The following is a 27,955-nucleotide window of genomic DNA, read 5'->3' as shown; positions in this document are numbered from 1 at the left end:
TCCACCGCGCGCAAATGCGCCCAGGAAGGGGGCTCAGTTCTTTTGCATTTTTATTTTTTTCTCATTGTTTCAATTTTTTATTTCTTCCACCCCCCCTTCCTTTCCCAAAGGGTTTTTTTAGTAGAGGGCAGTTCAGATCAACTCCATTTACCCGGGTGCAACACAAGCGTGACACCCCGCTTACAGCACATTGCAAATGCGCCCCCCACCTTTATGCTGGATTACAAACCGCCCATGTGCCCGAGTGGGGAAATATACGAAGTCAGGCGTGTGCAAGGGCCTGGTTCCCTGCGCGTACGTGCCCCGCGGCACCAGTGGGGTGACAGCCGAGTCACGTCTGGTCCGAGTTTCCTAAAAGGTCTGCCCATTCTGAGGCAGGGCCACTGCTCAGACGAAGTGTGAGGGTCACTGGAGGGCCGGGGGCACCAACTCGGCAACAGGATGGTCAGGGACGTGCGTGTATGCGTGCCCGGCGGAAACACGTGTGTCATGGCAGACCTCGGGTCCGACGACCCTGACTCCCCCACGGACACACTGAAGCCCAGTCGTCGAAGAAGCTGGCGACTTCCGGAATCCGCTATGAATCGGGGCACAGTTCAGGGAGCCCGCGCTCCAAGCAGGTCTTCAGTGAGGCCTTCTGAGGCTATCGGGGATGGGGGTTGGGAGTGCAGAGTCAAACATCCTAGCCGCCCCCTCCACCGAGCCTACACCGACCCGCCCTTGATGCCTCATCCAATCCTCAATCCTGTAGGCACAAGCCCCACCTTCCTCAAAAGCTGCACTCTTGCAAGGCTGATCCACGCCCCTATAGACAATTGCGTAGGGTCCGCCCTCCCCTGCAAGCTCCGCCCCATGTAGGTTTTCCAAAGCACCAAGCCCTGCCCTTGGGGACACGCCCCTCCCACGCGTTGCCTCTCCCTCTGGCACCACCCAGGCAGAAGCCCCGCCTCGTACCTGGAGTAAGGGGGCGGAGGTGCGTCGTGCACCCCGGAGGCTGCTAAAGCCTGCTCATAGGTGGGAAGGCCTGGGGGCAAGGGTGGAGATTGAGGCGTCTGAGGACTCAAGGGGATGATGAGCCCGGTCCTGGGGACAGAAAAAGTGTGGTTAGTATAAAACCTACACTGTAGTTGGAGACAAGGGGGTCAGCGGTTAAGACACTTGCTGAACTTGCTGAGGACCCAGGTTTAATTCCAGCACCCATATGGCTGCTCACAACCATCTGTAACTCCAGTCCTGGAGGAGCTGACACCCTCTTCTGATCTTTGATGGCACCAGGCACATAAAAGAAAACTTTAAAAGAAACGAATACAAAGAAGCCTACAGCCAGGCGGTGTTGGCACACACGCCTTTAATCCCAGCATTTGGGAGGCAAAGGCAGGCGGATTTCTGAGTTCAAGGCCAGCCTGGTCTACAGAGTGAGTTCCAGGACAGCCAGGACTAAACAGAGAAACCCTGTCTCATAAAAAACAAAACAAAAAGAAAGAAAGAAACCTACAAGACCTTCAGAGGTGGAAGGGAGATGGCCCAGAAAAGTGCCTCAAAGGACACCCTGATGGACATGAACAGGTAAACATGGACATGAACCTAGATGTATACTCTCATCCACAGAAACAGAGATGCCCCAGGATAACAGAGAAACATCAGGACAGACAACAGGAACAGACAAGACCAAGTTCAGGAGGTCCACACAGACACGAACACAACACAGAAATATTTAGTCCCAAAATTTCCCAAACCCAGTCTTTTCGGCCAGGTCTCCTGGGCTGGCTTCAGAGCTTGGAACAGTCCTTCTGCCCAGCCACCCAAGCACTGGGACTGCATGTGTGAGCTGCATGCCCAGCTTCCAAACCCATTCTCTTTAACACTGTATTTTGATATTTAAATTGCAGTTATATATTCTCTGTGTATGCACAGATCCCCACACACAAATAATAAAGGACAACACAGGCGAGTGAGTGTGCCTCCTTTCACTATATGGGTCCCTATGTGGTTGTTAAGTTTGGGAGCAAACTCCTTTACCCACTAAGCAATCTTTTTGTTTGTTTGTTTTGGGTTTTTTTTTTATTTATTTATCTATTTATTATATGTAAGTACACTGTAGCTGTCTTCAGACACACCAGAAGAGGGCATCAGACCTCATTATGGGTGGTTGTGAGCCACCATGTGGTTGCTGGGATTTGAACTTCGGACCTTCAGAAGAGCAGTCGGGTGCTCTTACCCACTGAGCCATCTCACCAGCCCCATTTGTTTTGTTTTAATCTGGTTTTTCGAGACAGGGTTTCTCTGTGTAGCCCTGGCTGTCCTGGAACTCACTCTGTAGACCAGACTAGCCTCGAACTCAGAAATCCACCTGCCTCTTCCTCCCAAGAGCTTGGATTAAAGGCACATGCCACCACTGCCCCCGGCCCCACTAAGCAATCTTAATGGGCCTTCCCCTTTTCAGGACCCAGGGCACCCTACTTCCATCCCTTCATGGGTAGCCTTTACACAGGCATTCCATTACCCATCTACACCCTCACTGTTCTTTCTACATTTTATTTTGAGGAGGCTTCTCCCTAAGTTACCCAGGCTATCCTTGAATTTACATTATAATGAAGAGGTCTTAAACATTTTAGACCTTCCTGCCTCTGCCTCCCAGGTGCTGGGAGCACCATGATCCCCAGCTACCACTATGAGGCACCCTGTGACCCTCTGCTAGTCTGAAATCCATAGACTACTCCCAGCGCATACAAACGCTTGCTGTTAAAAAAAAAAAAAAAAAAAAAAAAAAGTCGGACAGTGGTGGCACACGCCTTTAATCCCAGCACTTGAGAGGCAGGTGGATTTCTGAGTTCGAGGCCAGCCTGGTCTACAAAGTGAGTTCCAGGACAGCCAGGGCTATACAGAGAAACCCTGTCTCGAAAAAAAAAAACAAAAAAACAAAACACTTGCTGTGATTTGTACCCATGGGAAAGACCATGCCACAGACAGCTATGGACCACAACCTACTCAGCCCCATCAGCTGCCTTTTCGTTTGTTTTTCTCTGTGTAGCGCTGGCTGCCCTGGAACTTGCTCTGTAGACCAGGCTGGCCTCTAACTCAAAGATCCACCTGCCTCTGCTTCCCAAGTGTTGGGATCAAAGGCATGCACCGCCACACCTGCCTGCCACTTGCAGTTTTTATCCAGTGATGACTTCACTGAAACCTGGCACTCAAACGACTGACAGGTATCAATTGCAAAACGAACCAGTGCTTGCCGAGCAGACCAACAGGAATGGCAGCCTACTCTCCATAGGCTGTGGCTCCAGACTCTTCATCATTGGTCTCCTACCCCAAGCTTTAGTCCTTCTCCTCCGAACATGCTGTTTTCCTCCCACTTTCCTCCCCCTCCTCCTAGAGGACCCCTTACTCTTGCAGACAGGACTCCTGGCCTCTGAGGCGGCGCCGTCGATAATGCAGATACCAAAAGGCTCCCAAGCCGGCCAAGACAATGAGGAGGATCCCCGAGGTCAGTCCTACCGCCAGGCCTGCAACATCCACCCGTCCACGCCCTGTGGGCAGAGGGTGCCAGGGATTCAGTATTATCACCTTCTCAATCCCTTTTCCTGAGGGCATGGGCTGAAAAGCAAAGCAGATCTGAGGCCCCTTCTAGCTCCTGGGCCTTCAGGCAATGAAGGAGACTGCTTTCTCAGAGCCTCTGTTTCCTGGGCTGCAGAATGGGATTGTGACCCCCTCCCAGGAGCTCCTGGAAATCCATTTTGATCTGAGGAGTGGCTGATGGGCTAGACCTGCCATCTCAGTTCCTTTTCAAGGCTAAGGCTGGAGGAGTCCATGCTAGAAGTCTGTGTGGCAGTGAAGTCAAGGTCAGCCTGGGCAAGTTAGTGAGACCTTGTCACAAAACAGGAACTGAAGAGAATGTGAGATGCTGTAGCTCAGAGGTAGAGCAGCTGGGCAGAATATGTAAGGCCCTGGGTTGGTCCATCCCCATCACTGGACAGAGAAGGAAGAGACAAACATGCATCTTCTACTTATAAACTGAACTTTGACTGCAGAACACAGGAGGAAAGGCCATTGCATAGGAAGGCTTCAGCATTTACAGGGATAGAAAGACTTCACTTAACAATGGATAAACTGGGGGACACCCTGAAATACTGAACTTATCTGAAGCCATGCCTAAGGTACAGACCCTTTCAACAAACAGGAAGCAAACAAGACTTCAATGTCCTATCTACAATCTGCTTTGGTTCACCTTAGCTCTTTTTACTTTTAAAGAACTTTATATATATATATTTTTTTTTTTTTTTGTCGTGTTAGAGATCGAATCTCTAGGGTTGTTGTTGTTGTTTTTTGGGGACAGGGTACTGTGTACCTCAGGATGTCCTCCTGGAACTCACTATGCAGACCAGGCTGGCCTTGAACTCACTTTGTAGACCAGGCTGGCCTCGAACTCAGAAATCCACCTGCCTCTGCCTCCCGAGTGCTGGGATTAAAAAATATCTTTATTTTTATCTTATGTGTATGGGTGGTTTGCTTGTATATGTGTCTTTGCACCACATGCATGGCTCGTACCTACAAAGCCTAGAAAAGAGAGTTGGCTGTAACTCTCCTGGAACCGCAGAGTTAGAGATGAGATTAGATTTGTATGTCACCACTGGCCCAGGGAACACCTAGCTTTAAAAAGAGATTTATGTTATTTTATGTATAGGTGCACGCCATTCATGCCTGGTGCAATGAGGTCAGAAGAGGATGCTGGATCCCCTGGAACTGGAGTTAATTATTGTGACCACTAAGGTCACAATATTGTGCTAGCACTGGGACCTGGACCCAACAGGCAAGAGTAGAAAGTGCTCTTAACCCCCAAGTCATCTCTCCAGCCTCCTACTGATTTCCTAAAAGACCTATGTTATTATTCTATTTTTATCTGTGTGTGTGTGCAGGGGAAGCAGGTACACATGTGTGCATGCCTGCAGAGGTCAAAGGAAGATACTGGATCCTCTGGATCTGCTAAAACTACTGCCAGGCATGAGCAGCACCCAACCAGGGTCCAGGGAGGCAAGCTCCAGTACTCTGCAACTGCAGCAAGTGCTCTCAAGTGCTCCACCATCTCTCTAGCCCTTAAAAAACAAATAGATACCTGTGTGTATGTGAGGTGACCACAGTTCAACCTTAAATGTGTTCCCCCAGGGACAAATATTTTTTGTTGCTAATTTTTATTTAATTATTTATATGTGCACATCCATGTGCGTCTGTCTGTGTGGGGGCACTTGGGTGCCACATGCATGTAGAGGACATAGAACAACTTCCAGAAGTCAGTACTCTCCTTCTATCACGCGGTATCTGGGAACTGAACTTACATCCTCAGGCATCCGCTGCTGAGCTATCTTACTGGCCTGCCTCCTTAGACCTGGGCTTGCTGATTTAGGGGGGCTGGTTAGCCAGGGAGCCCCATGGTTCCTCCCTTCTGTCTTTCCTCTCAAACAGTGGAACTCCAAAGGTACACTAGCATGCCCAGCTTCTTCCTGTAGGGTCTAGGGATGGAACTCGGGTTCTCAGGTGGCATGGCGTGCACTTTATCCACTGAGATATCGCTCCAGCTCTTGGTTTTGTTTAATGGTGACAGGGAGTCTCAAACTGACCTCAGACTTGACATGTAGCAGAGGCTGGCCTTGAACTCACAATCTTTTTGCTCCAGCCTCTGGAGTAGCCAGGATTGCCAGGCCAAGGCCAGTGCCATCAGATCTGGCTACCTGCCATACCCACCCCCATCTCCGCTTTTAGCTTGCAATGAGAAGGCAGGTCTCCCAAAATCTGGCAGATTTCAGGTGATCCAAGGAGCCACTAGGTCTTGCTAAGATTGGTGAAAAGGAGCTATCTCCCCTAGCAACCAGTTTCACTGTGAGGACTCTAGGACAGACCTAGGGCCTGTTGCTAAGGTGCATCCACCCCTAGCAACCATGCCTTGAGGGGGTGGGGCAGCTGGTGCCCAGAGGGGGGTCCTCCAGCTGGGCAGGAGGCCCTGGTCCTCCAGCTAGGTACGGTTGCTAGGGAGAAGGCCTCCTTAGCAACCAGGCTGGCTGTGGCTGGCATGGAGCTGTGGGGGAGGGGAAGGAAGCCAGGTAGTGTTTCTGGCTTCCTCTGTCTGGCCTGGCCAGGGCCCTGTTGCTAAGGAGCAGCCCCCCTTAGCAACAAAGCTTAAACCAAGATGAGGGCTTTAGAACTCAGAGGAGGGGCTAGGGTGGGCAAACTGGACAGGTGAGAATGACCAGGCTTCCTGCCTTAGCTCTGTTGCTAGGTAACAGCCCCACTAGCAACCAAGATGCTTGTAAGGGGCTGGGGCTCTGGACTCTAAAGAAGGTCCGCAGGTGAGTTTGTCCCTCTGACAATAACTCTTTCTATCATCTGTTCACCACAAGTCCCCCTCCTGGGGACTCGGGGGTCCTCCTATGAATGTGAACACCGTGTGCTGGGTTTCTCAGACAAGGGCCATAGTGGAAACAGAGGAGACACCTTGTCAGTCATCCCTGAACAGCATGCGATTGGAGGGAAGGTAGTCCTGTACGTGTGGAGGGGATGTTGGATTGAACTCCAGGGCTAAAGGCTACTTCCCCAACACAGGACTAGAGGGCTGAGAAGCGTCACTCACCTCCCTTGCCATTGTACGTATAGCTCTCCCAGAAGCGCTCCTAGGGTTAGAGAAGAGAAGGAAAAGATAGCAACTGAACACGAAAAGTCATGCCCCGCCCCCACCCCACCAGTCCACCCTGACATAGGAGACCCCAGGGAGGTGAGGAGGGAGCTGCAGGCTGGAGCCTGTGATCCTAAACATCTAGAGAAGGCAGACAGGCCCTCGATGCCAGGGTCCTCTGAGGCCCTCACCGTCAGTGTGTTGTCCTCAAAGTACTCCCGGGCCTCCTCCCAGGAGCACCTCTCCTCCAGACACTCCCGTTCCAGGTTCCCAGGGGTCAGCAACTCCAGGTCCCAGTGGTTAGCACGAGGAAAACGCCTGCGGCCAACTAAGAAACTCTGGGCCTCTGGGGGATCCAGGAAGATGTCAAGAACTAAGGACATCAGAGTCAAAAGCAAGTCCTTAGGACGGAGGACAAAGAAGACAAAGAACTAATGGGGTCCTAGGGGTGCGGGACAGGCCTGGAGAACCCTGAGCAAGAGGAGCCAGAGTTTTCACCATTGGGCATGAAGGAGGAAGACTGGAATCTGGAACTCTACTTCTGAAGCAGTGATGGCCATGTGGATCTGAGGGGAGAAGCCAGGGCACAGACCCTAGGATCTGAGGGAGAAGGGTTCCGGGTCCAGGAAGCTAGGAAGTCTTCTGGCTAGGGGAAGGTAGAACTAAACCTCTGCAAGGCTCTTCTCCAAACACTCACCTTGGTTTTGCTCTCTGTGAGGTGAGGTGTCCAGGCAGGTGGCCAATCCCATATAGACTAAGAGCAGGGAAGGACGGCCCCTCATACTGTGTGGACTCCCAGATGACAAATGCTGCAGTGGAGTGAGGAGGCCAGGACTCCCTGCCCGCACTCTGCCATCACGATAAAAGCAAGTAACCAACCGGTGTCCCATGCCAGACACCGTGGGTCTTTATCAACTCAGGACTTTATCAAGTCAGGGCTTCTCTGTGTAGCCCTGGCTGTCCTGGAACTCACTCTGTAGACCAGGCTGGCCTCAAACTCAGAAATCCGCCTGCTTCTGCCTCCCAAGTGCTGGGATTAAAGGCGTGCACCACCACTGCCCAGCTCATCTTAATTTTCAAACCAGTCCTATTACTCCTGCCATTTTTATAGGTGAAGAACGTGTTACCAGGTAGTAAAGTCACTTGCCTATTGTACCAGGTTTTCAAATGTCAGAGGAGGACTTTGGAGGTGACAGTGCTCTCCCAATAATAAGCACACAGTCGCTGAGGCTTTCTTTCTCTACCTATCACAAACCTGACAACACACAGTAGGCATTTAAACAGGCTCATCATCAACCCTCGTCCCTTCCAGCCCAGCAGATTACATTCCAAGTCAACCTCCCTCTGCCTGTTGCCTCATCGAGCCTCAAAGATCAAAGACTACACGACAGAGCAGGTCGTATATTTCTAGGTCTTGAAGGCTTCAGGGGACAGAGCCCTGGGGATCCACAGCCTAGAGCTTGGGTCCCAAGTTTCTAGATCCCAATAACGTGGGGAATCAGGACACCAGATCCCCTACCCAGAAGTTTCTCGGGGAGCATGCACCCACTTACCTGGCCAGGGCTGGGAGCTCTGCCTCTTTTCTTTAATGAAGACCCTCTGGGACAGCAGTAGCCAGCTGTGCAAAGGGGTAGGCAAGAGGGGAGGGGAGAGCGAGGAGGGGAGCTCCGCCTTGGTTACTAGTAGGCCCCAGCCGGCTACTGGCAGGGGGCGGGGCTACCGATTACCTTCTTTGGGAGGGACTCAGGTAAGGGACAAAGTACTTAAAGGGACCATAGGATCAAGGTCTTCAGTGCCACCGCCCCACACAGAAGAAACAAGGCTTTCCGACACCATGGAGGGATCTAGGGGGCTTTATTAGAGTCTCCTCTTCCCTCCTTGTCCAGCCCGAGTCTCTCTCTACAGACGACTTGGCAGAGCCAGGAAAATAAATCTTAGGTCTCAAGAGATCTACACACTGGTGGGAAGGGAATTCTTTGGTTCCTAGAATAACTGGGCGGTACCACAATAAATCTGTTTCCTGAGGATAACTTGGACAGTTTAGTCTCGAGATCTTTGATCATTGCTTTTTCTATAATAGGGGAAAGAGTTCTTACTTATCGATTCTTAAGATGCAATGGGAGAAAAAAATAAGTATATATTTGGGGAACTGGATATCAGACTCTTCGGGTGACGGAGTTAGTCTCCAAACTCAAACTTGAAGAGACTCAAAGCAACTGCCCCGCTCTGGGTAATGCCTAGAACAGGCTAAGGTGTCTCCCAGAGTGAAACCACTTTCGCTCACCGGAACCTTCGAGTAGTCACTCACGTTTCCGGGGGGATGGAAGAGAAGAAGAAAGCACTTACCAAGCCAGGCGAAGCGCCTCCGCGACTAGGGGCAGAGTTATTTCCGGTCTTCTCCTGTCGGGCGGAAGTAGGAGGAGTGGAGTTTAAAAACAGTACTCTTTTTCCGGTTCGGGACGTAGTTGAAACAACGACTAGCCGGATAACCGTTCTTGAGGTAAGCTGCAGGCGGTGAGGGGTCGCGTCGCCAAGTTTCCTTCTTGTGGGAGAAATTTGGAGTTCTGAGGGAGCTAGGATAAGGTTTCCCACTCCGAATCCCTGTCAATCATTAACAGCGCTCTTGAACGCCTAGGTTGGAAGACGAACTACATTTCCCAGGATGCCATGTACTGTCTCCTTCATCCTGGCTGGTTGTAGAAAATGTAGTTCCACAGTAGAGGAGTGATGCGCACCAAGTGCAGGGGGAACTTGGGGTTCCCTGTGTTAGTGAGAGTTGAGGTCGGGTTTCTAGACAGTGATGAGGAGGGGAATGAGCAGTAGTGGTTTGGGCCCTTGAAGGTTCCTGGAAGCAATTAAAATATTTTATTCTACTTAAGACCGAGTCTCGGTATGTAGCCCTTGCTGTTCTAGAGCTCGCTACGTAGTTAGCCTCAAACTCACAAAGATCCGCAAAACTCTGCCGCCCAAGTGTTGAGATTAAAAGTGTGCACCACCACACCTAGCACTTACCCCCCCCCCCCGCCCCATTGTTCGTTTTGGGTTTTTGGTTTTTGGTTTTTCGAGACAGAGTTTCTCTGTGTAGCCCTGGCTGTCCTGGAACTAGCTCTGTAGACCAGACTGGCCTCCAACTCAGAAATCCGCCTGCCTCTGACTCCCAAGTGCTGGGATTAAAGACGTGCGCCACCACCTCAGCGATTATTGTATGTTTTTTTTTTTTTGAGGCAAGGTGGCATGTAGTCCAGGCTGCATCGAATTTCACTATATATCTCTGTAAAGAGATTAAGATTTATTAGCTGGGCAGTGGCCAAAAAAAAAAAAAAAAGATTTATTTAAAGTAATGAGGTGGGGGGAGATGGGTGGGATTAGGGTGCATGATGTAAAATTCACAAAGAACCAATAATTTTTTTTTAACGTAGAACATTTGAAAGCTCCCCCCAGAAGAAGATTTATTAAGGGGTGTGATAGACACATCTTTGATCCCAGAACTGGGGCGCAGAGGTAGATGGATTTTCCTGAGTTTGAGGCCAGCCAGGGCTACATAGTGAGACACTATCCTGAAAAGAAAATAAAATAAAAGAAAAGAAATGCTTTCCTTTTATTTTATGTAAATGAGTGTTTTGCCTGTTTTTATGATTGTTCACTCCATGTGAATGCACTGCCTACAGAGGCCAGAAGGCCATTAGATCCCCTAGAACTGGAGTTGTGAGCTGCCATGTGTGTGTTAGGTATCAAACCCAGGTCCTTTGGAAGAACCGCCAGTGCTTTTAGCCACTGCCCCATCGGTCCAGCTTCTTAATTTGTTTTGTTTTTTGTTTTTGTTTTTGTTTTTGTTTTTTTTTTTGAGATGCACAACCTGGTACTGAAATTAACGGCATGCAGTCCCCTCTCCTGGCTCATGTTCTTATTTTCAGTGAGGTTTATTGGGATATAATTTCACATACTGTATACTTTACCCACTTAGAGCAAACAATTCAGCGGTTTGTAGTATACACCCAGAATTGTACTGACATCATCACTAACAATTGTAGAGCATGTTCTCTGGGTGTGGTACCACACCTGCAATCCCCTCAGTCCTGAGGAATTGAATGCCTTCTGGCCTCCAAGGGCAGCAGGCAGTAAGCTGCTTCCGAGATGTAATTACTCTGTAAGTAGAGGCTGAACAATCAACAACAGTTCAAGGACATCCTCAGGTGCATAGAGAATCCAAGGCCTGGGCTACATGAGCTACCCTCTCAAACTGGACGTGGTTAACACCCCCTAAGAAAAACCTTGTCCCACATTCTTTGCCACTTAGTCTTTCTCATCCCCAGTCCTCGACAGTATCTAAACTCGTATGCATTTGCCTAATCGGCACATTGCTTCTAAACTCAGTCCTAGGGTATATGGGCTTTTGTGACTGGCTTCTCCCCCGCACTGTGCTGTTTCTAGGTCTGTCCCTGGTATGGCCTGTTTGCGGATGAACAGTCTATTGTCTGAGCTATGCCGTGCCTTGTTTCTCCATCACTTGGTGGACCTTTAGGATTGTCTCTATTGGCTGTACGAGGTGCTGCTGTGAGCATTTGTGCACAAGGCTTATATGGACGCCTTCTTCCATTCATGGGGAGTAAAATCAGTGGCCCAGTGACTGTGTTGTTGCTCTGGAGGAACCTCCACCTCCCCACTGAGGTGTGTGTGTGTGTGTCTCCATCCATGTTCTGGTCTCTATACCTCTTTATTCTCACTTCTTGACTGTTTGATTACATGTGGGACACAAACTGGTTTCTCATTATGGTTTTCATTTTAATTGGGGGCGGGGGGCTCTGGGTTTGAAATCCAGGTGTGTCTCTGAATGTTTGGGTGAGCCCACAGAAGGCAGAAGGAGACACTGTGTCCTTCGTGGAGCTGGTATTGTGAGCCATCTGGCGTGGGTGCTGGGAACAGAACAGGTCCTTTGCAAGAGCAGAAAGTGCTCTTAACCCTAAGCCATCTCTCCAACCCCAAGCTTTGTCATTTTTTTTAATTTTTTTTTATTTTTTTTATTTTGGTTTTTACGAGACAGGGTTTCTCTGTATAGCCCTGGCTGTCCTGGAGCTCACTTTGTAGACCAGGCTGGCCTCGAACTCAGAAATCCGCCTGCCTCTGCCTCCCGAGTGCTGGGATTAAAGGCGTGCGCCACCACGCCCGGTGTCATTTTTTTTTTAATTGATGGTGTTTTAAAAATGTATTTATCAAGCCAGGCGTGGTGGCACACGCCTTTGATCCCAGCATTTGGGAGGCAGAGGCAGATGGATTTCTGAGTTCGAGGCCAGCCTGTTCTACAAAGTGAGTTCCAGGACAGCCAGGGCTATACAGAGAAACCCTGTCTTGAAAAACCAAATATATATATATATATATATATATATATATATATATATATATATACACACGCACACACATATATATTTTTATATATACACATATTTATTTATTTATTTTTATGTATGAGTGCTCTGTCTACACGTGCACCTGCATGCCAGAAGAGAGCATCAGATGTAGATGGCTGTGAGCCGTCACGTGTTGGCTAGGATTTGAACCCAGGACCTCTGGAAGAACAGTGTTCTTAACCATTGAGCCATCTCCCCAGCCAGTTGTTTTTGAGCAGGGTTTCTCTGTGTAGACCTGGCTGAGCTAGAACTGGCTCTGTAGACCAAGCTAGCCTCGAACTCAGAGATCCGTCAGCTTCTTCCTCCCAGGGGCTGGGGTGAAAGCTGTGTACCACGCCTGGTTTACTGGATTTAGACCTGGGTGCAGCAAGCACCTCCTAACTGAGCTGGGCTGCAGGCCTACACATAAGCTCTCAGCCAGGGCCTGCTTTGTTTGTTTATATATTATAGTAAGTTGCTACTAATGCTGCTTTGGTTTTTAGAGACAGGGTTTCTCTGTGTAGTCCTGCTGAAACCTACTCTGTAAAGTAGGCTAGCCTTGAACTCAGAGATCTGGCTGTCTCTGCCAAGTGCTGGGATTGAGGGCTGCACCCCCACCACCATTAGGCTTGTTTTTGTTGTTGTTGTTGTTGTGTTCTCTCTCTCTCTCTCTCTCTCTCTATCTCTATCTCTATCTCTCTATCTCTCTCTGTGTGTGCGTGTGTTTAAGACAGGGTCCTACTCTCTAGTCTAGACTGGCCTTGAACTCCTGATTCTCCTTCTACTGATAGGCTATTTCTTCCCTGCCTGTGAAGTGAGCCAATAGGTTATATTAAAGGCAGGTTTATTGGGAAGCTGCTCTTCTATAGGCGAGCTCACTGGTGCCAAGGATTGAAGCCAGGGAGTAACCATGGTGGGCAGGAGGGGAGGGAAAGAAGAGAAAAAGTTCAAGGTTGGGGGCTTTGTCAGGGGGTATGTCAGGTAGGGACTGGGGGATGCTGGGAGAACCTGGAGGCCCAGTCTGCTTTGATGTGCACCTCAGTCCCTTCTCCCTTGTCCAAAAACAAACATCTCCCTCCAGAGTACGTGTTGCCACTGTAGCTGGCCAGACTGTCTTTGGTTTTTTTTGTTATTTTGTGTGTTTCTTCTGAGACAGGTTCTCTCTCTGTAACCAGGACTAGCCTGGAACTCACTGCACGGCTTCCACCTGACTTCGGCTCTCTGCTTCCCAGGACTTGAGGAACCACACTCTGGCTAGCAGTCAGCTGTCGGGGAAGTCTTCCTGCCTGCTGGTTAGCTTTTGGTGGTAGACTGACAATGAATGTCAGTGTCCCGCACTGAAGTCACGTGTGGGGAGCAGGTTCCCTGCCGTTTTTGTTGTAAAAAATGCTTAATCTCAATCTGGGGCTTCTACTTCTACCCCACCTCGATCTTTCAGTTCCCCGATAAAGGAACACAACTTTTATTATTTACAATAAACCTTTTATCAGCATTAATGCTGTGCAGATACATACCTGCTGTGCTATTAAAAATCTATAACTCTGAGTTGCTACTTACCGGATTTCATCTGGGCTGCTTTTAACTCCAATTGGCCAGCCCTCCTAACACAGGGCATTTTTCTTCTCTTTTCCTTTCTTCTCTCCTGTGGTGGTCTCCTCCGACTTGCAAGCCCAGGAACACCAAGCCCAGGAATACCAAGCCCAGCAAAGTCAGTGTCACTTGGGTCTATGTGCGGACTCTCTCATCTCTGGGTCAACCTGGTGCCAGCCCCTCCCCCACACACACTTAGCATTCCAATACATAGCAACAGACCAAACCTCGGCTAGTTGGCTTCCTTCAGAGATTGCATTTGTTGGGCCATGAGGGTAATTAATACAGTTGCAGGAGGTTTGTGTTCTCATAAAAGGAATGGCAAAAGGAGGGGTGTGGCTCAGTGGGTAGAATGGACCAGGATCCAATTATCCAGGTGGTAACAGCTTGTTTTTTCAATACTGATTGGGTATTGATAATACAAGCTGTTACCACCACTGGAGCAGGCAGGAGAAGGGGAATTCAAGGTTGTCCCTGACTATATAGCAAGGTTGAGGCTAACCTGGTTAACAAGACCCTGCCTCAGAGGACAGCCATCTGCAAAGCAGGGATGGGGTCATCACCACCACTATGTTACCCAAGCTTAGACTTACAGTCCCTCCGAGAAAATGGCTATAAGTCAGGTGTGGTGACACAGTCCTGTCATCCCAGCCCTTAGGAGGCTGACATAGGGAGATTGCTGGGAGTTCAAGGCTAGCCTGAGCTATACACTTAGTTCTAGGCTAGCCTGAGCTAGCTATATATAGTATGAGACACAGACACACCTCAAATAGGAAACAAACTTTTTTTTTTTTAATAATTTAAGTGACTGCTGTGTAGTGTCCAGTGGCTCTGTGAGTTGTGGCTGAAGCCCCTGCAGCTCAGCTAGGTTTTGTTCACTTTGTATACCAAATGGCTTCCCAGTCTCCATAGGCTTCTCTCTCAATGGCAGCCACCCACAGGCATTGCCTGAGCCAGCTCTTCCAGGAGACTAAAAGATCCTCATTCCTCCTACACTGCAGAGTCTGTAGTTTGGATTTTATCTTGAGCCCCAGGTCCCCTCTGAAAAGTTCCTTGGTATTTCTAGCTTGTAGTATTGGGGCGGGGGGTAAGGTGCTAAAACTGTACCCTAACATTAAGCTAAGTTTCTAGCCTTGGGTCTGCTTTCTTGCCTATAAAGTGAGGAAGGTATTGACTCTAGAGGACTTTGAGAGAAAAGCTAAACTAAGTTATAGATGATACCCTGTCTTAATATAAAAAAGCAATAAATGAAACTACTAAAATTGAGATGTGGCTCAGAGGCAGAGCCCCTAGAATCCTCCAATGAGGGGTAGGGAATGTGGCTCAGAGGTAGAGACTCTGCCTAGGATCCTCCAATGAAAGGCAAGGAATGTGGCTCAGAGGTAGAGCCTCTACGTAGGATCCTCCAATGAGGGGCCTGGAAGAATCCTCCAATGAAAGGCAGGAATGTGGCTCAGAGGTAGAGCCTCTACCTTGCAAACTTGCAGACTCCCTTAGCTCCAATCCCACTGCACACACACAAGTCAGACAAGGGCACATGTGTCTATTCAATCAATTGGCCATCTGAGTATTCAAAGACTCCAAGCTTCATGTGACCTCAGAAATTAAACTGCATATGCGTAAGGGAATAAAAATAAAATAAGGGCAAACCCTATAATATCAGAGATAGGGGTGTAGACTTCTGAAAGGAAGTTAGCAGTCTCGGCAATCAGCAATCCACAGTCCTCTGCTCTAGGCAAGCTGCTCCCCCCGTAAGCCTCAACGTCCTGGGCAAAGGAGACCCTTAGGAGACAGATGGGAGAGTGTGACTGTGGCACCACAGCCAGCAGTTCTGGCTGGAGAGATGTCTCAGCTTGTTTTTAAAAATGTTTTAAGATGGGGCAGCTTACAATGGCCTGTAACTGTGGGGCTCTCTTCTGAGAGATCACCCTCTTCTGGCCTATATGGGCATCTGAATTCACATGTTCATACACACACAGGCACACACTTAACATTTAAAAGTGGGGAGGGGCTGGAGAGATGGCTCAGAGGTTAAGAGCACTGGCTGCTCTTCCCAGAGACCCTGAGTTCAATTCCCACAACCACATGGTGGCCCACAACCACATGGTGGGTGGCCCACAACCATCTGTCTATAGTGAGATCTGGTGCCCTCTTCTGGCGTGCAGGCATACAAGCAGGCAGCAAACAAAGCTGGGTGTGGTGGCACATTCCTCTAATCTCAGCTCTCAGGAAACTCTCAGCGCCCAGCAGGCATAGGTAGGTGGATCTCTTGAGTTCGAGGCCAGCCTCGTCTATAGAACTACTTCCAGGACAGCCAGAGTTACACAGAGAAACTCTTGTCTTGAAAAACTACACAAAATTAAGTAGAAAAAAGATATCTCACTATCAGTAAATATCTCAGTATTCAGTCTGTGTAAATGTACTGAAAAACAAAAACAAAGGCCAACAGAAGTGGGGGGATAGGATCAGGACTGGGCACTCACTCCTCCTCTATGTGAGGCAAGGGTTTTAAAGCAGTCAGTAGGTGGAAATAAATTGACTGCACTCTGTAGATGAAGCTGGCCTTGAATTTTTGGCCCTTCTGCTTCACCCTCTCAGGTAGCTGGAGTGACAGACACATGACACCAGATCTTGATTTTTTTTTTTTTGTTTGTTTTTTTTTTTGTTTTTTTTGTTTTTACGAGACAGGGTTTCTCTGTATAGCCCTGGCTGTCCTGGAGCTCACTTTGTAGACCAGGCTGGCCTCGAACTCAGAAATCCGCCTGCCGGGCTGGTGAGATGGCTCAGTGGGTAAGAGCACCCGACTGCTCTTCCGAAGGTCCAGAGTTCAAATCCCAGCAACCACATGGTGGCTCACAACCATCCGTAACGAGATCTGGCGCCCTCTTCTGGAGTGTCTGAAGACAGCTACAGTGTACTTACATATAATAAATAAATAAATCTTTAAAAAAAAAAAAAAAGAAATCCGCCTGCCTCTGCCTCCCGAGTGCTGGGATTAAAGGCGTGCGCCACCACGCCCGGCTTGATTTTTTTTTTTCAAGATTTATTTATTTTATGTGCATTTGTGTTTCCTGTGTGTATATCTGTATGAAGGTACTAGGTCCCCTGAAACTGGAGTTACAGACAGTTGTGAGCTCTCACGTGGGTACTGGGAATTGAACCCTGGTCAGCAGGTCCTCTGGAAGAGCAGCCAGTGCTCTTAACTGCTGAGCCATTATTTCTCCAGCCTACACATCTGAATTTTTATTTCTTGTTGCCCTCTGCTAGAATTCTGTGTACCACTGTGCTATAATGCTTGTTTTGAAGATGCGAGTTCATTTTCATGCCCATGAAACGGGAACTTCATCTCGACTTAAAAGAAGAGCTAAGGGAATCAGAGCCTGGAGACAGTGTTTGCCTGAGATAGCCCCACTCCCCATTCCCCTCCCTGCAGGGAGCCACACTCACTCTTCCCCACCTGGGGCTCACTTGTCTGTGGAGCCATGACACACATTGTTCCACAGCCCCTGTGGTTGCCTAAGAATGCAGAATCTCAAAATTAGGGCCAGGCCTGGCGGTCACGATTCCAATTCCAGTAGAGGTCAGAGGACAGCTTTCAAGAATCTCCTTCTCTTCTTCCATCATGTGGGTACCTGTTCTGGAACTTAGGTTGTCAGGCTTTATGGCAAGCCCCTTTAGGCCCTGAGTCACTCCCTTCCGTTGTTTGTTTCTTTGTTGAGACAGTGTTTTACCATGTAGCCATGGTTGGCCAAAACCTCTCTATGTAAAGATTATATGTATGAGTGTTTTGCAGAGAGGGTGTGTGTGTGTGTGTGTGTGTGTGTGTGTGTGTGTGTGTGTGGTCGGTCTCTAGAGCTCATGTACTTAACGTCTCTGGAGGTCAGAGAGGGCATTGGATACCCTGGAATTAGAGTTATAGATGGTTGTGAGCCACCATGTCAGTGCTGGGAGTTGAGTCCAGGTTCTCTGCAGAAGCAATAAGTGTGGGGATGGAGAGAGGACTCCTCTGATTCTCTTTCAGAGGATTGGGGTTCAATTCCCAGCACCCACATGGCGGCTCTCAATGTCTGTAACTGCGATTCCAGGGGATCCGACACCCTCACCCCCATCCTCTGGCCCCCTTGGCACCAGGCATACATGTTGTGTACAGACATACATGCAGGCACAGCTGTAGTCCTAGCTGGCCTGAAATGCACCGGGTGCTTTGACGAGGGACTGTTAGACTACCTGGTTAGACTGTCTTCTCTTTCTGTCCTAGAGATGACATTTCTCAGCTGGAGGTGGCTAGCTCAGCTGGCCCTTGCTTGGTGACAGTCACAGGAAACCCTGTGGTGAAGGTGTGAAGAAAAACTGTAACTGCAGTTCCAGGGGATCTGGCCTCTGCAGGCACCAGACACACATGAGGGGCACAAACATACATGCAGGCAAAACTCCCACGCACGTCAAAATAAATCTTCTTTTTTTTTTTAAGATTTTTTTATTTTTATGTATGTGAATATACTGTTACTGTCTTCATGCACACCAGAAGAGGGCATCAGATCCCATTGCAGATGGTTGTGAGCCACCATATGGTTGCTGGGATTGAACTCAGGACCTCTGGAAGAGCAGTCAGTGCTCTTAACCAGTGAACCATTTCTCCAAAGACAAATGCACTGGGCTTGGTGCTACCCACCTGTGTTGTCTAGGACTCCAGGTGTGGATGCAGGATAAGATGTTTGAGGCATCCAGATGTGGATGCAGGAGGATAAGACGTTCAAGGCTATCTTCCTTAAGAGGATAAGCTTAAGAGGCCAGCCTAGCCTTTTTGAGACCTGTTGCAGAAACCATTGGGTATAGCACTATTGATTGATTGGTCCTTGCAGTCAGAACCCTGCAGCATACATGTAGAGAGTGGACAATTCTCCTTCCGTGTTTCTGTGGCACAGGAGATTGAACTCAGGTTATAGGGTTTGCAAGGCAAGCAAGCATCTCCACCCCGAGCCATCGCACGGGCCCACCTTTGGGTTTTCTGAGACAGGGTCTTTCTCAGCTCTTACTGATCTAGAACCCAGTAGAGAACCTCCTGCCTCAGGCTTCTATGTCCTGGGATTGCAGGTGTGGGCCACCACATCTGGGGTCCCTAGTTCATCTCTTCCTGGAGCACACACAGGGAGCAACAGAGTGTAACTGGCCCAGGGCTTCCAATTTGTCATCTGTCAACACACTCAGATGGAGGGAGGGAGGGAGGGTTCCACCCCGCTGGGCCCCTGCCTACCGCTTGCGCACTGCAGAGAGCCTCATTCTCAGACCCTCAGACCTTGTGGGTTTGGGTTTTGTGTGCTTGGTTTCCTTGCAGCGTCGTGGTTGCCCAGGCCTTGTGTGCTAGGCAAGTGCTCTGTTCGTGCAAGAGCTCTGCCCCAGCTCTCGGCTCGAATTGGTGATGTCTCACTAAGTTGCTCAGGCCAGGACACGAAGTACCAGGCCTGCCTTTGTTTCTTTTCTTTTCTTTTCTTTTTTTTTTTTTTAAATGAGAACATGATACTAGGTTTTATTTATTTATTTATTAAGATTTATTTATTTATTATACGTAAGTACACTGTAGCTGGAAGAGCAGTGACCTCTGGAAGAGCAGCCAGTGCTCTTAACTGCTGAGCCATCTCTCCAACCCCCTGTTTCTTTTTAAATAAGCAGTTTATTACATTTGTGTGTGTGTGTGTGTGTGTTTATATATGTGAGAGAGAGAGACAGACAGACAGACAGACAGACAGATTCATCCCCTGGGGCTGTGTCTATAGGAGTTTTAAGCTGCAACATCTCCAGCCCTCTGTATTTTTTCTATTGCTGAGATATATGAGTGATTACCTAAATAGTTTTGAACACAAAGACATGAAATCAGGTTAAAATGGGAACCAATGAAAACATATGTTCATGGAGAAAAGGATATGTAAAATTTAATTTCTGGTGAAACTTCTTCTTTAGTTTGTGTGTATGTGTTTCACATGGGGAGTGACAAATTTGGAGCTTTGCTTTCTTTGAAAAACACAGAAATATTATAAGAATATGTTTCTGTTTCAATCCCAGCCGTGGGATATGGGGCTGCTGCAGCAGATGGTTTCTGTGACTGTGTGACATTTGGATTCTGAGGTTTCGGGGGTCTATAAATGCTGGGGCCCTGAGAAGTGGGGTCCTTGGTTCTTGGCTGCTCTTGGTTCGAGTTTGATAAGTAGTCATACACGAAGAAGGAAAGGAAAAAAATGAGCTATCTTGACTTTGACTGTCAAGCTTGCCCAGGGAGCTTGATGCCCCTCATGAGCAGGAGGTAACTTAATGATAACTCCGCCCCCTTCCCAGCCCTTTTCTTCCCATCCTTTTTTCCTCTTTCTAGTGTTGGGGGTTGAAAGGGGTGAAAGGTGGAAGAAAACGAAACTACAAAGTAGCAAAGACTGTGATACAAGTGAATGGTGGCGAGGGTGGGGGGTGTGGTATGGGGGCGGGGATGTGTGCGCGCCTTTAATCCCAGCACTTGGGAGGCAGAGGCAGGTGGATTTCTTGAGTTCGAGGCCAGCCTGGTCTACAAAGTGAGTTCCAAGGCTACACAGGCCGGGCAGTGGTGGCGCACGCCTTTAATCCCAGCACTTGGGAGGCAGAGGCAGGCGGATTTCTGAGTTCGAGGCCAGCCTGTTCTACAAAGTGAGTTCCAGGACAGCCAGGGCTACACAAAGAAACCCTGTCTCGGAAAAACAAACAAACAAACAAACAAGGCTACACAGAGAAACCCTGTCTCAAAAACAAACAAACAAAAACAAAAAACCCCAAGTGAATGGTGGAAAAAATATCAAGGATGGGTTTAAATCACAGGATTAGATTACATCAGCTACATTTTCAAGGAGAATAATGATGTTATTCTAACTACCCACTGGAGAGAGGGCTCAGCGTTAGTAATGATGGCTGCTCTTCCAGCTTAGTTTCCCAGTCCCCACATGGCAGCTCACAGCCACCTGTCACTCTGGCTTCAGAGGATCTGTCACCCTCTTGTGGTCTTGGCAGGCATTGCCTGCACATGACATCAGTCACACAAGCAAGCATGCACATAGCAAATACCATGGTTTTGAAAAAGTCAAGGTCTCAGTTGTTTCCAGAGTGTCTTATATAGTAACTGGGGTTTGTTTGTTTGTTTCAGAGCTGAGGACAGAACCCAGGGCCTTGTGCTTGCTAGGCAGGCGCTCTACCACTGAGCTAAATCCCCAACCCTAGTAACTTGTTTTGTTTGCTGAGCAAAGTCTCATGTGGCCCAGGCTGACCTCCAACTCACTTTGTAGATTCAAAGTAGTTCCAATTCACCTTGAATTAACTCTCCTTTCTCTCCCTCCCTCTGTCTCCCCACCCCAGTAATTATTTGTTTATTTTATGTGCACTGGTGTTTTGCCTGCATGTGTGTCTGGGTGAGGGCACCAGAAGCCCTGGAACTGGGTGTGAGCCACCATGTGGGTGCTGGGAATTGAACCCAGGTTCTCTGGAAGAGCAGCTGGTGCTCTTAACCCCTGAGTCGTCTCTCCCCAGCCCCTCCCTTGAACTCTTCTCCTGCCTCCCTGACCCCCAATGGCTTAGTAACTGAAAGGAGAGATGGGAAACATGGGGAAGGCTGCGGATGCAGTTCCTAGCACAGATGTGGTGGCTCAGCCTGTCTTCCCTGCATTGAAGAGGCTAAAGCAGGAGGTTTGCCTGGAATCCAAGATCAGCCTGGGCCATAGAGGAAGACAGAGTGTTTAAAAAGAAAGTGGTTCAGGCCTTTAAACCAGCTCTCAGGGGCAGAGGTAGAGTTTGAGGCCAGCCAGGGCTACATGGTGAGACTCTGTCTCAAAGGCAAAAGGAAGTGGCTGGGCCCTGCCTGGTGTTGTGTTCTCCCTGCTGAGACCCACGGACTGCTGTGGTTTAAGGCTGTGTTTTCAGCAACCTGAACAGTCTTCTGGAGCAGGCTACTGACCACAAGCCCAGGAGGTTGTTCATGGCCTGTGTGAGTGCCCTGGGGTCACCCTGACACTTCCCCTCTTAGGCAGGATGACGCGGCATGGCAAGAACTGCACTGCAGGGGCTGTCTACACCTACCACGAGAAGAAGAAGGACACAGGTACCATCCTAGGGACCTCACTGTCACCTTCAGTTTCACCCTTTGTGAGGTGTGGCTTTCCAATTCTGCCCTGTTGTCCTGTTCTGCCCCTGAGTGGCCTGCTCTTTCCCATCTATACTAATGATGGTGGCCATAGACAGTGTGACCCACGTGGCCCATCCAACATACCATTGCATGTCTGCTCCCCTTCCTCTTAACCATTCCTGTCCTGCTCTGCTGAAAGGAAGGCCGAGAGCCACAGTGGGGGTCCCCACCCCAGGAGAGGGAGGGAGCCCCGAGCCTCTTCACCCCACTTCTGGGGAAGAAAGCTGACCTAGCCACTTGGAGTCTCTCAGACTCCACCAAACCTGCACACTTCTCTGCTACATTTGGTGGAGGGCATGTCCTCACCCATGTCTTCATTCCCACCTTGTTCTGTCCCCAGCGGCCTCGGGCTATGGGACCCAGAACATTCGACTGAGCCGGGACGCTGTGAAGGACTTTGACTGCTGCTGTCTCTCTCTGCAGCCCTGCCATGACCCTGTGGTCACGTAAGCAGGGGAGGGGCAGAGGGGTAGCTGGTGTGTGTGGGTTTAGCAGACCTCTCAGAGCCTCAGAGCCCTCACCAGAGACAGGCAGCTCACCTCCACCTGTGGTGGAGAGAGCAAGCAAGCAGTCGGGTGAGTAAGTGCACTGCTGGTCACTGGGGCTGGCTCAGGGCACAGTGCTTGCCTAGCATGCAGGAAGCTCTGGTCCATCCCCAGCACCACAGAAAGCTGGGTGTGATGCACACCTGTTATCCCAGCACTCAGGCAATGCAGACAGGAAGACAAGGCGTTCAAGGCAAGCCTCAGCTACATAGTAGTAAGGCAAGCCTCAGCTACATAGTAGTTTGAAGCTAGCCTGAGCTCCAGTACATCGTCTCTCTAAAGATAGAAAGAGCTGGGCTAAAGGGAGTGCTGTAAAGAGGTCGTCTAAGGGTACTTAGTGGTATCCAGGTCAGGGAGTGAATAGAGATGCTCACCTGAATATGCTTGGTGGTGCCCCGTGTGGAGGGGGACCCGACCCTGCGGCTGAGCCCACGCCAATGCGTCCCTCATCCCCTCCCTCTGCAGGCCAGACGGCTACCTGTATGAGAGGGAAGCAATCCTGGAGTACATCCTGCACCAGAAGAGAGAGATCGCCCGGCAGGTGAAGGTGATGGAGGCTGAGGGGAGGAGGACACTGCGGCTGTCTTCATGCACACCAGGAGAGGGCATCGGATCCCGTTACAGATGGTTGTGAACCACCATGTGGTTGCTGGGAATTGAACTCAGGACCTCTGGAAGAGCAGTCAGTGGACTTAACCGCTGAGCCATCTCCCTTGCCTGGCAGGGCAGTTTGTACAATGGTGGTGTCTGCCTGGAATGCCATCCACCTCCCGCTTCTCTCCACTCAGATCTCAGCCCAGACAGCATCTGCATAGACCTCCTGCGGGCCAGGCTCTCTGGAGTGCACCTGCTAACCCCACCTGGGCCCCCGGGCCCCCTGGTGCCCTTGTACTCACTGCTGAGTCCACACTAGACCGCGTGCAGCCCACGGCCCACAGGAGCAGCTTCCCCTGCTCTCAGCTCCAGACACTTAGCAGAAGCTTGAGATGTACATGGATACAGTGTGTCCTGTGCTTGGTCTTACCATCTGTACAATGGCCACCAGGGTGAAGCTAGAGGGTGCACAGAGCAAGTGCAAGACACAAATAGATAACCTAAGTGCCCAGCAGGCACGCTGGGTGTCCTTCATTCTGTGGGGAGAGACACACTGTGGCAGGCCCTTGTTTTGGACCAGGCATAGCACCCGGGCTTCACACAGGCCAAGCACCTGCAGCCATCCTGCTGTCGCCTCCGCTCACGCATGCTCAGTACTTGCTCCACAGACTCCGTTGTCTCCCGCACACCAGGGCTAGCTAGACTCTCCCTGACCTTGGTTCCCTCATTGGAGGCCTTCATGGCCTCAGGCATTGTTACTGTCACCACCTCAGCTGGGAGTCTCCAGAGCTGACTACTTGACACCTGCTGGGTGCCAGGCAGGAGTGGGCAATGGGCGCATGCCTTACTGTTCTGGTCACAGGGAGCCCAGTACCCCGTACTATTTATAGACTTCTGAGTCAGCAGCCCAGCCCCACCCACTGGGGCAGGACAGGGGTTTGCTGGCTAGCCAGCAGGCTTATTGTGTTTACCATGTGCTTATCAGAATCTAAGCACTTTGCAGACTTTGCCTTGGGGCTGGGGAGAGCTTGGTTAGCATGAAGCCCTAGGTCCCAACCCCAGCACCGATAACATAACCAGGAATGGGGATGCATGGCTTGCCTGGTGGGAGATCGGGAGTTCAGGCTCACTCTTGGCTGCACATTGAGTTTCAGACCGTCTTAGGCTATAAGAGCTCCTGTACCGCCTTGAGGAGGCCCTCCCAGGGGGAGGACTGAGTCCCATATTGAGTAGGAAGCCACGGACGCAAATGCCAGGGCCACCTTCGCGAAAGAACATGAAAGCATCAACAACTGTTGCCAGTTCTGCCAGAGCTGCTCAGGGCTCTGTCCCCCCACTGGTGGGGTGGGGTAGACACCGGGGTGGGCCCTGGTACTGCTAACCTAGGCCCCTCTTCCTCCAGGCATATGAGAAGCAGCGAGGAGCTCGGAGAGAAGAGCAGAAAGAGCTTCAGCGAGCCGCAGCCCAGGACCAAGTTAGAGGCTTCCTAGAGAAGGAGGCGGCCATCGTGAGCCGGCCCCTCAACCCCTTCATGCCCAAGGCTGCTACCTTGCCCAACACAGGTGACAAGGAATACCTGCCCTTGGTCGGGTCTTTAGGGGGTGGCTTCCTGAAGGGTGTACCCCAGCTTTTCCCTTCCACAGAGGGTGAACAGCCAGGGCCCAGCGTGGGTCCCGTAGGCAAGGACAAGGACAAAGCACTGCCCAGCTTCTGGATTCCCTCACTAACGCCCGAGGCAAAGGCCACCAAGCTGGAAAAGCCGGTAAGGGCCCAATGTCCAGGATTCCTGCTGCTGCAGTCTGTTCTCCACCACCCACATGGCTGACCCTGACTGTCCCTCTCCCCTATTGACCCTGCCTCTACCTGTAGTCCCGCACGGTGACCTGCCCGATGTCCGGGAAGCCACTGCGCATGTCGGACCTGACGTCAGTGCGCTTCACGCAGCTGGACGACTCTGTGGACCGCGTGGGGCTCATCACACGCAGTGAGCGCTACGTTTGCGCAGTGACCCGAGACAGTCTGAGCAATGCCACGCCATGCGCAGTGCTGCGGCCCTCGTGAGTGCAGGGTGTGAGGAGAAGAGGCTTGAGGGTCTGAGGTTCCACGGGGCTGACTTTTGGCACTGTCTTCCACTGTAGTGGGGCCGTGGTCACCCTGGAGTGTGTGGAGAAACTGATCCGTAAAGACATGGTGGACCCCGTGAATGGGGACACGCTGACAGAGCGTGACATCATTGTGCTGCAGCGGGTGAGTTGCCATTCGCTCACCGCAGCCCGCACCCCATCCTAGCCTGCACTGCAGACTGTCCCCTTGGTGTCATACCCACCTTATGGCACTGTTTTCTTTCTAATGCCCCATCCTCCTCCGCCCTTGGGCTCCTCCCCTTTGTCAAAGACACTCCCACTGTCTCGACTCTTCGATGCCCTGAATGCCCTCCATTTCCTGCCCTGGGACTTATTTCTCTGCCCCCACAACAGAACCCCCGCTGCTGCCCAGAGCCCAGCCTGTGAGACTCCTCCAGCTTGTTCTTTTCTCTCCTCTCTAGGGCGGCACAGGCTTTGCGGGCTCCGGAGTGAAGCTACAGGCAGAAATGTCTCGACCAGTGATGCAGGCTTGAGCCGTGGCCTAATAAACGTGGATGTGAACATCTGGATGCCTGGCGCCTCATTGTAGGCTCGGCAGCAGAAGGAGTGGACCTGCGGTGTGGGCCTGAGCTCCTGAGATTTACTCAGTCACTTAGGAACAGGCAGAAACCCCGGCATGAACCTGTGGGTCTCCTCCAGCCTCAGGCAGGACTTGGAAGAGGGCTCCCTGAACAAGAAGTGCAGGCCTCATGATAGCACTCCCAGGCCAGGTACCTCCTGAGACCCCTAGACATGGACCTGCCCCCACCAGGTGCCCCTCCCCCAGCGATCCCTGCAGACCCGTTACACACTGCACGCTGCTTCACATGCACACATACCGTCCTCCTCTTTCCCTGAACACCTGAGAATCTCTCTCAAGAGCCAACTTCCCTTCCCCAGCCCCCTAAACTTGCTCAAAGAGACGCAGACCACCCTCATCCCTGCCTCCAAGTAAAAATAGCTTTCTTTTCTCTTTGTACTGGCAAATGCACAAACTAACCAAGTGTTGAGTTCTTAATGTGTATCTAGGGAGGGGTTTGTGCACATGAGTCCAATGCCTGCATAGGCCGTACTAACCTGTCAGACCCCTGGCGCTGGGGTCAGGCAGTCTTGAGCAGCCTAGTCTAGATGCTGGGAGCCAGGCTCGGGTCCTCTGCCAAGAGCAGCAAGCACTCTGAACCACTGAGCCATCTTCACCCCCATGTTTCCATCCCATCACAGAAGAGAACTGCTGCAAAACTGAGGCTAGTTTGTGCTGCATAAGACTGCCTCAGAATAAGAGAAACAATTATATACAATCGAGTCCTTAAATCTGGCCAAATTCTTTGTTGTTTTATTTTTCGAGACAGGGGTTCTCTGTGTAGCACTGGCTGTCCTGGAACTCACTTTGTAGACCAGGCTGGCCTGGAACTCAGAAATCCGCCTGACTCTGTTGGGATTAAAGGCCTGCGCCACCACGCCCGGCTGTTGGACAAATTCTTGATGGAAAAAACAAAACAAAACACTGGCCATGCAGTGATGAGAAGATGTGTTCAGTGTGTTGCAACTTGTGTATTTATAATTTTACATCCTGTAAGTCTGTTGCCAATATTTAAACACAACGTGTATTCCAAGCATAGTGGTGTGCGCCTGTAACACTGACCCCTGCCTTCGCTGCCATTGTCGCACATTACCGGAGTGTGTGGGAGCACCTGGGTCTTCCTGTGTGCGTAGTTTGCTGCTTTGTGTATAATTTTGATAAGATACTGTCAACCACACAACCTTTCAAAAGATTTGGAAGGGCCTCTTGGCCAGTAAATCAAATGTCTACCTGCGGCCACTAGAGGGCGGAAAGTCACTGCCAATGAGAGGCTTAGAATTAAAACAGGCTGGGGCTGAGAGTCCACAGACTGGAAGGTGTGAGTTCAGATCCCTGCAATGCTAGCATCAGAGATGAGGATCCCTGGGGTTTGCTGATCATCCACACCATCCCATTCCAGGTTCAGTGAGAGACCTCCTCTCCCTAAGTAATGTAAGCAGTAGGTGAAGACACCCAGCTCTGGCCTCTGTGTGTCACACACAGGGACACACACAAAATACAGATGTTACCCAAGTACGTAAAGTAACCAGAAAGAAAAAATCAGAAAATTTGGAGACCCAGCATGCAGAAAATGCAAAGTTGCTTTTACATGGTGTGTGCTGCTTTTAGCCCGGGACAGGGTCAAGCTTTGACTACCAAATGCCAGTGGAGAGCCAAGCCAAGGCTGGCAGTACACACCTGTCATCCACAGCATATGAGAAAGGAAGAGGGGCGACAGTAGTTCTGAGAAGAAAGCTAGGGAGATACCCAAATGTATTGATTAAAGTCCAGCCAAACCCAGTTGAATTATATTTGCTGCTTAGGGGTTCAATCCAAGGAGCTCAGCAGGGAGTGGGGCGTTGTGGCGCACGCCTTTAATTCCAGCACTTGGGAGGCAGAGGCAGGCAGGTTTCTAAGTTCGAGGCCATCCTGGTCTACAGAGTGAGTTCAAGACAGCTAGGGCTACACAGAGAAACCCTGTCTCAAAACAAAAAAAAAAAACCTAAAAAACAAAAAAATTAATTTTCTTCTGAAGAATAAAACAGACTCAGGATCTACTACTGTCAGCCTGAGAGGGAGTGTGGCTCCAGTGGGACATGCCTGGGATGCCACAGTAAGAAACTGGAGTGTTGTCAGAGGGTAGAGCTCAGAGCCTGGGTCCTAACTCTGGTACTCTCCACCCAATGCCTTAAGACCCATTACTTGGTTTGCCATTTTAAAGTTGACAAGAATAAAACTCCTAAATCCTTGAAATCCACATGGTGGGAAGAAAACACCACCACAACACATCGTCTGACCCGCGCAC

At 50.2% G+C, this 27,955-nt stretch overlaps 2 protein-coding genes across 7 annotated transcripts; one reads left to right on the top strand and one right to left on the bottom strand.

Annotated features, from left to right (window-relative positions):
- Positions 1–33: 33 nt before the first annotated feature.
- Prrg2 (proline rich and Gla domain 2) lies at positions 34–9,060 on the bottom strand. Of its 4 annotated transcripts, XM_021167172.3 has the most exons (8): positions 9,011–9,060; positions 8,218–8,282; positions 7,362–7,513; positions 6,856–7,037; positions 6,623–6,662; positions 3,389–3,530; positions 955–1,083; positions 34–643 (listed from the first exon to the last, which is right to left on the bottom strand). In XM_021167172.3, exons 3-8 carry the CDS (start codon positions 7,444–7,446, stop codon positions 625–627), a joined length of 597 nt encoding a protein of 198 aa, XP_021022831.1. In that variant the 5' UTR covers positions 7,447–7,513; positions 8,218–8,282; positions 9,011–9,060; the 3' UTR covers positions 34–624. The 4 variants fall into 4 exon arrangements, with proteins under 4 accessions (XP_021022831.1, XP_021022832.1, XP_021022834.1 ...); XM_021167173.3 differs by lacking the exon at positions 8,218–8,282 and having other exon boundaries at positions 9,011–9,057; XM_021167175.3 differs by lacking the exon at positions 9,011–9,060 and having other exon boundaries at positions 6,856–7,010; positions 8,218–8,990.
- Nosip (nitric oxide synthase interacting protein) lies at positions 9,047–26,548 on the top strand. Of its 3 annotated transcripts, none has more exons than XM_085841769.1 (9): positions 9,047–9,164; positions 21,671–21,745; positions 22,170–22,275; positions 22,840–22,915; positions 24,371–24,530; positions 24,612–24,730; positions 24,838–25,025; positions 25,107–25,215; positions 25,514–26,548. In XM_085841769.1, the coding sequence occupies exons 2-9, from the start codon at positions 21,676–21,678 to the stop codon at positions 25,583–25,585; spliced, it is 900 nt and encodes a 299-aa protein (XP_085697895.1). In that variant the 5' UTR covers positions 9,047–9,164; positions 21,671–21,675; the 3' UTR covers positions 25,586–26,548. The 3 variants fall into 3 exon arrangements, with proteins under 3 accessions (XP_085697895.1, XP_021022830.1, XP_085697894.1); XM_021167171.3 differs by having other exon boundaries at positions 22,840–22,921; XM_085841768.1 differs by having other exon boundaries at positions 22,840–22,921; positions 24,371–24,730.
- The last annotated feature ends 1,407 nt before the right edge of the window (positions 26,549–27,955 follow it).

This window comes from Mus caroli, unplaced genomic scaffold, assembly GCF_978045245.1.
Source record: "Mus caroli unplaced genomic scaffold, Mus_caroli_1 scaffold_8, whole genome shotgun sequence".
Lineage (NCBI taxonomy): Eukaryota > Metazoa > Chordata > Mammalia > Rodentia > Muridae > Mus > Mus caroli.
Note: the sequence above shows the minus strand (reverse complement) of the source record. Positions and strands in the feature narration are given on the sequence as shown.

Coding starts and splice junctions, on each gene's coding strand:
- Prrg2 (XM_021167172.3), bottom strand. CDS start 7,446: ATGAGGGGCCGTCCTTCCCTGCTCTTAGTCTATATGGGATTGGCCACC. Junction 7,038..7,361: donor TCACAGAGAGCAAAACCAAG/GTGAGTGTTTGG, acceptor TGATGTCCTTAG/TTCTTGACATCTTCCTGGAT. Junction 6,663..6,855: donor TTGAGGACAACACACTGACG/GTGAGGGCCTCA, acceptor CTCTAACCCTAG/GAGCGCTTCTGGGAGAGCTA.
- Nosip (XM_085841768.1), top strand. CDS start 21,676: ATGACGCGGCATGGCAAGAACTGCACTGCAGGGGCTGTCTACACCTAC. Junction 24,731..24,837: donor CCACCAAGCTGGAAAAGCCG/GTAAGGGCCCAA, acceptor CTCTACCTGTAG/TCCCGCACGGTGACCTGCCC. Junction 25,216..25,513: donor ACATCATTGTGCTGCAGCGG/GTGAGTTGCCAT, acceptor TCTCCTCTCTAG/GGCGGCACAGGCTTTGCGGG.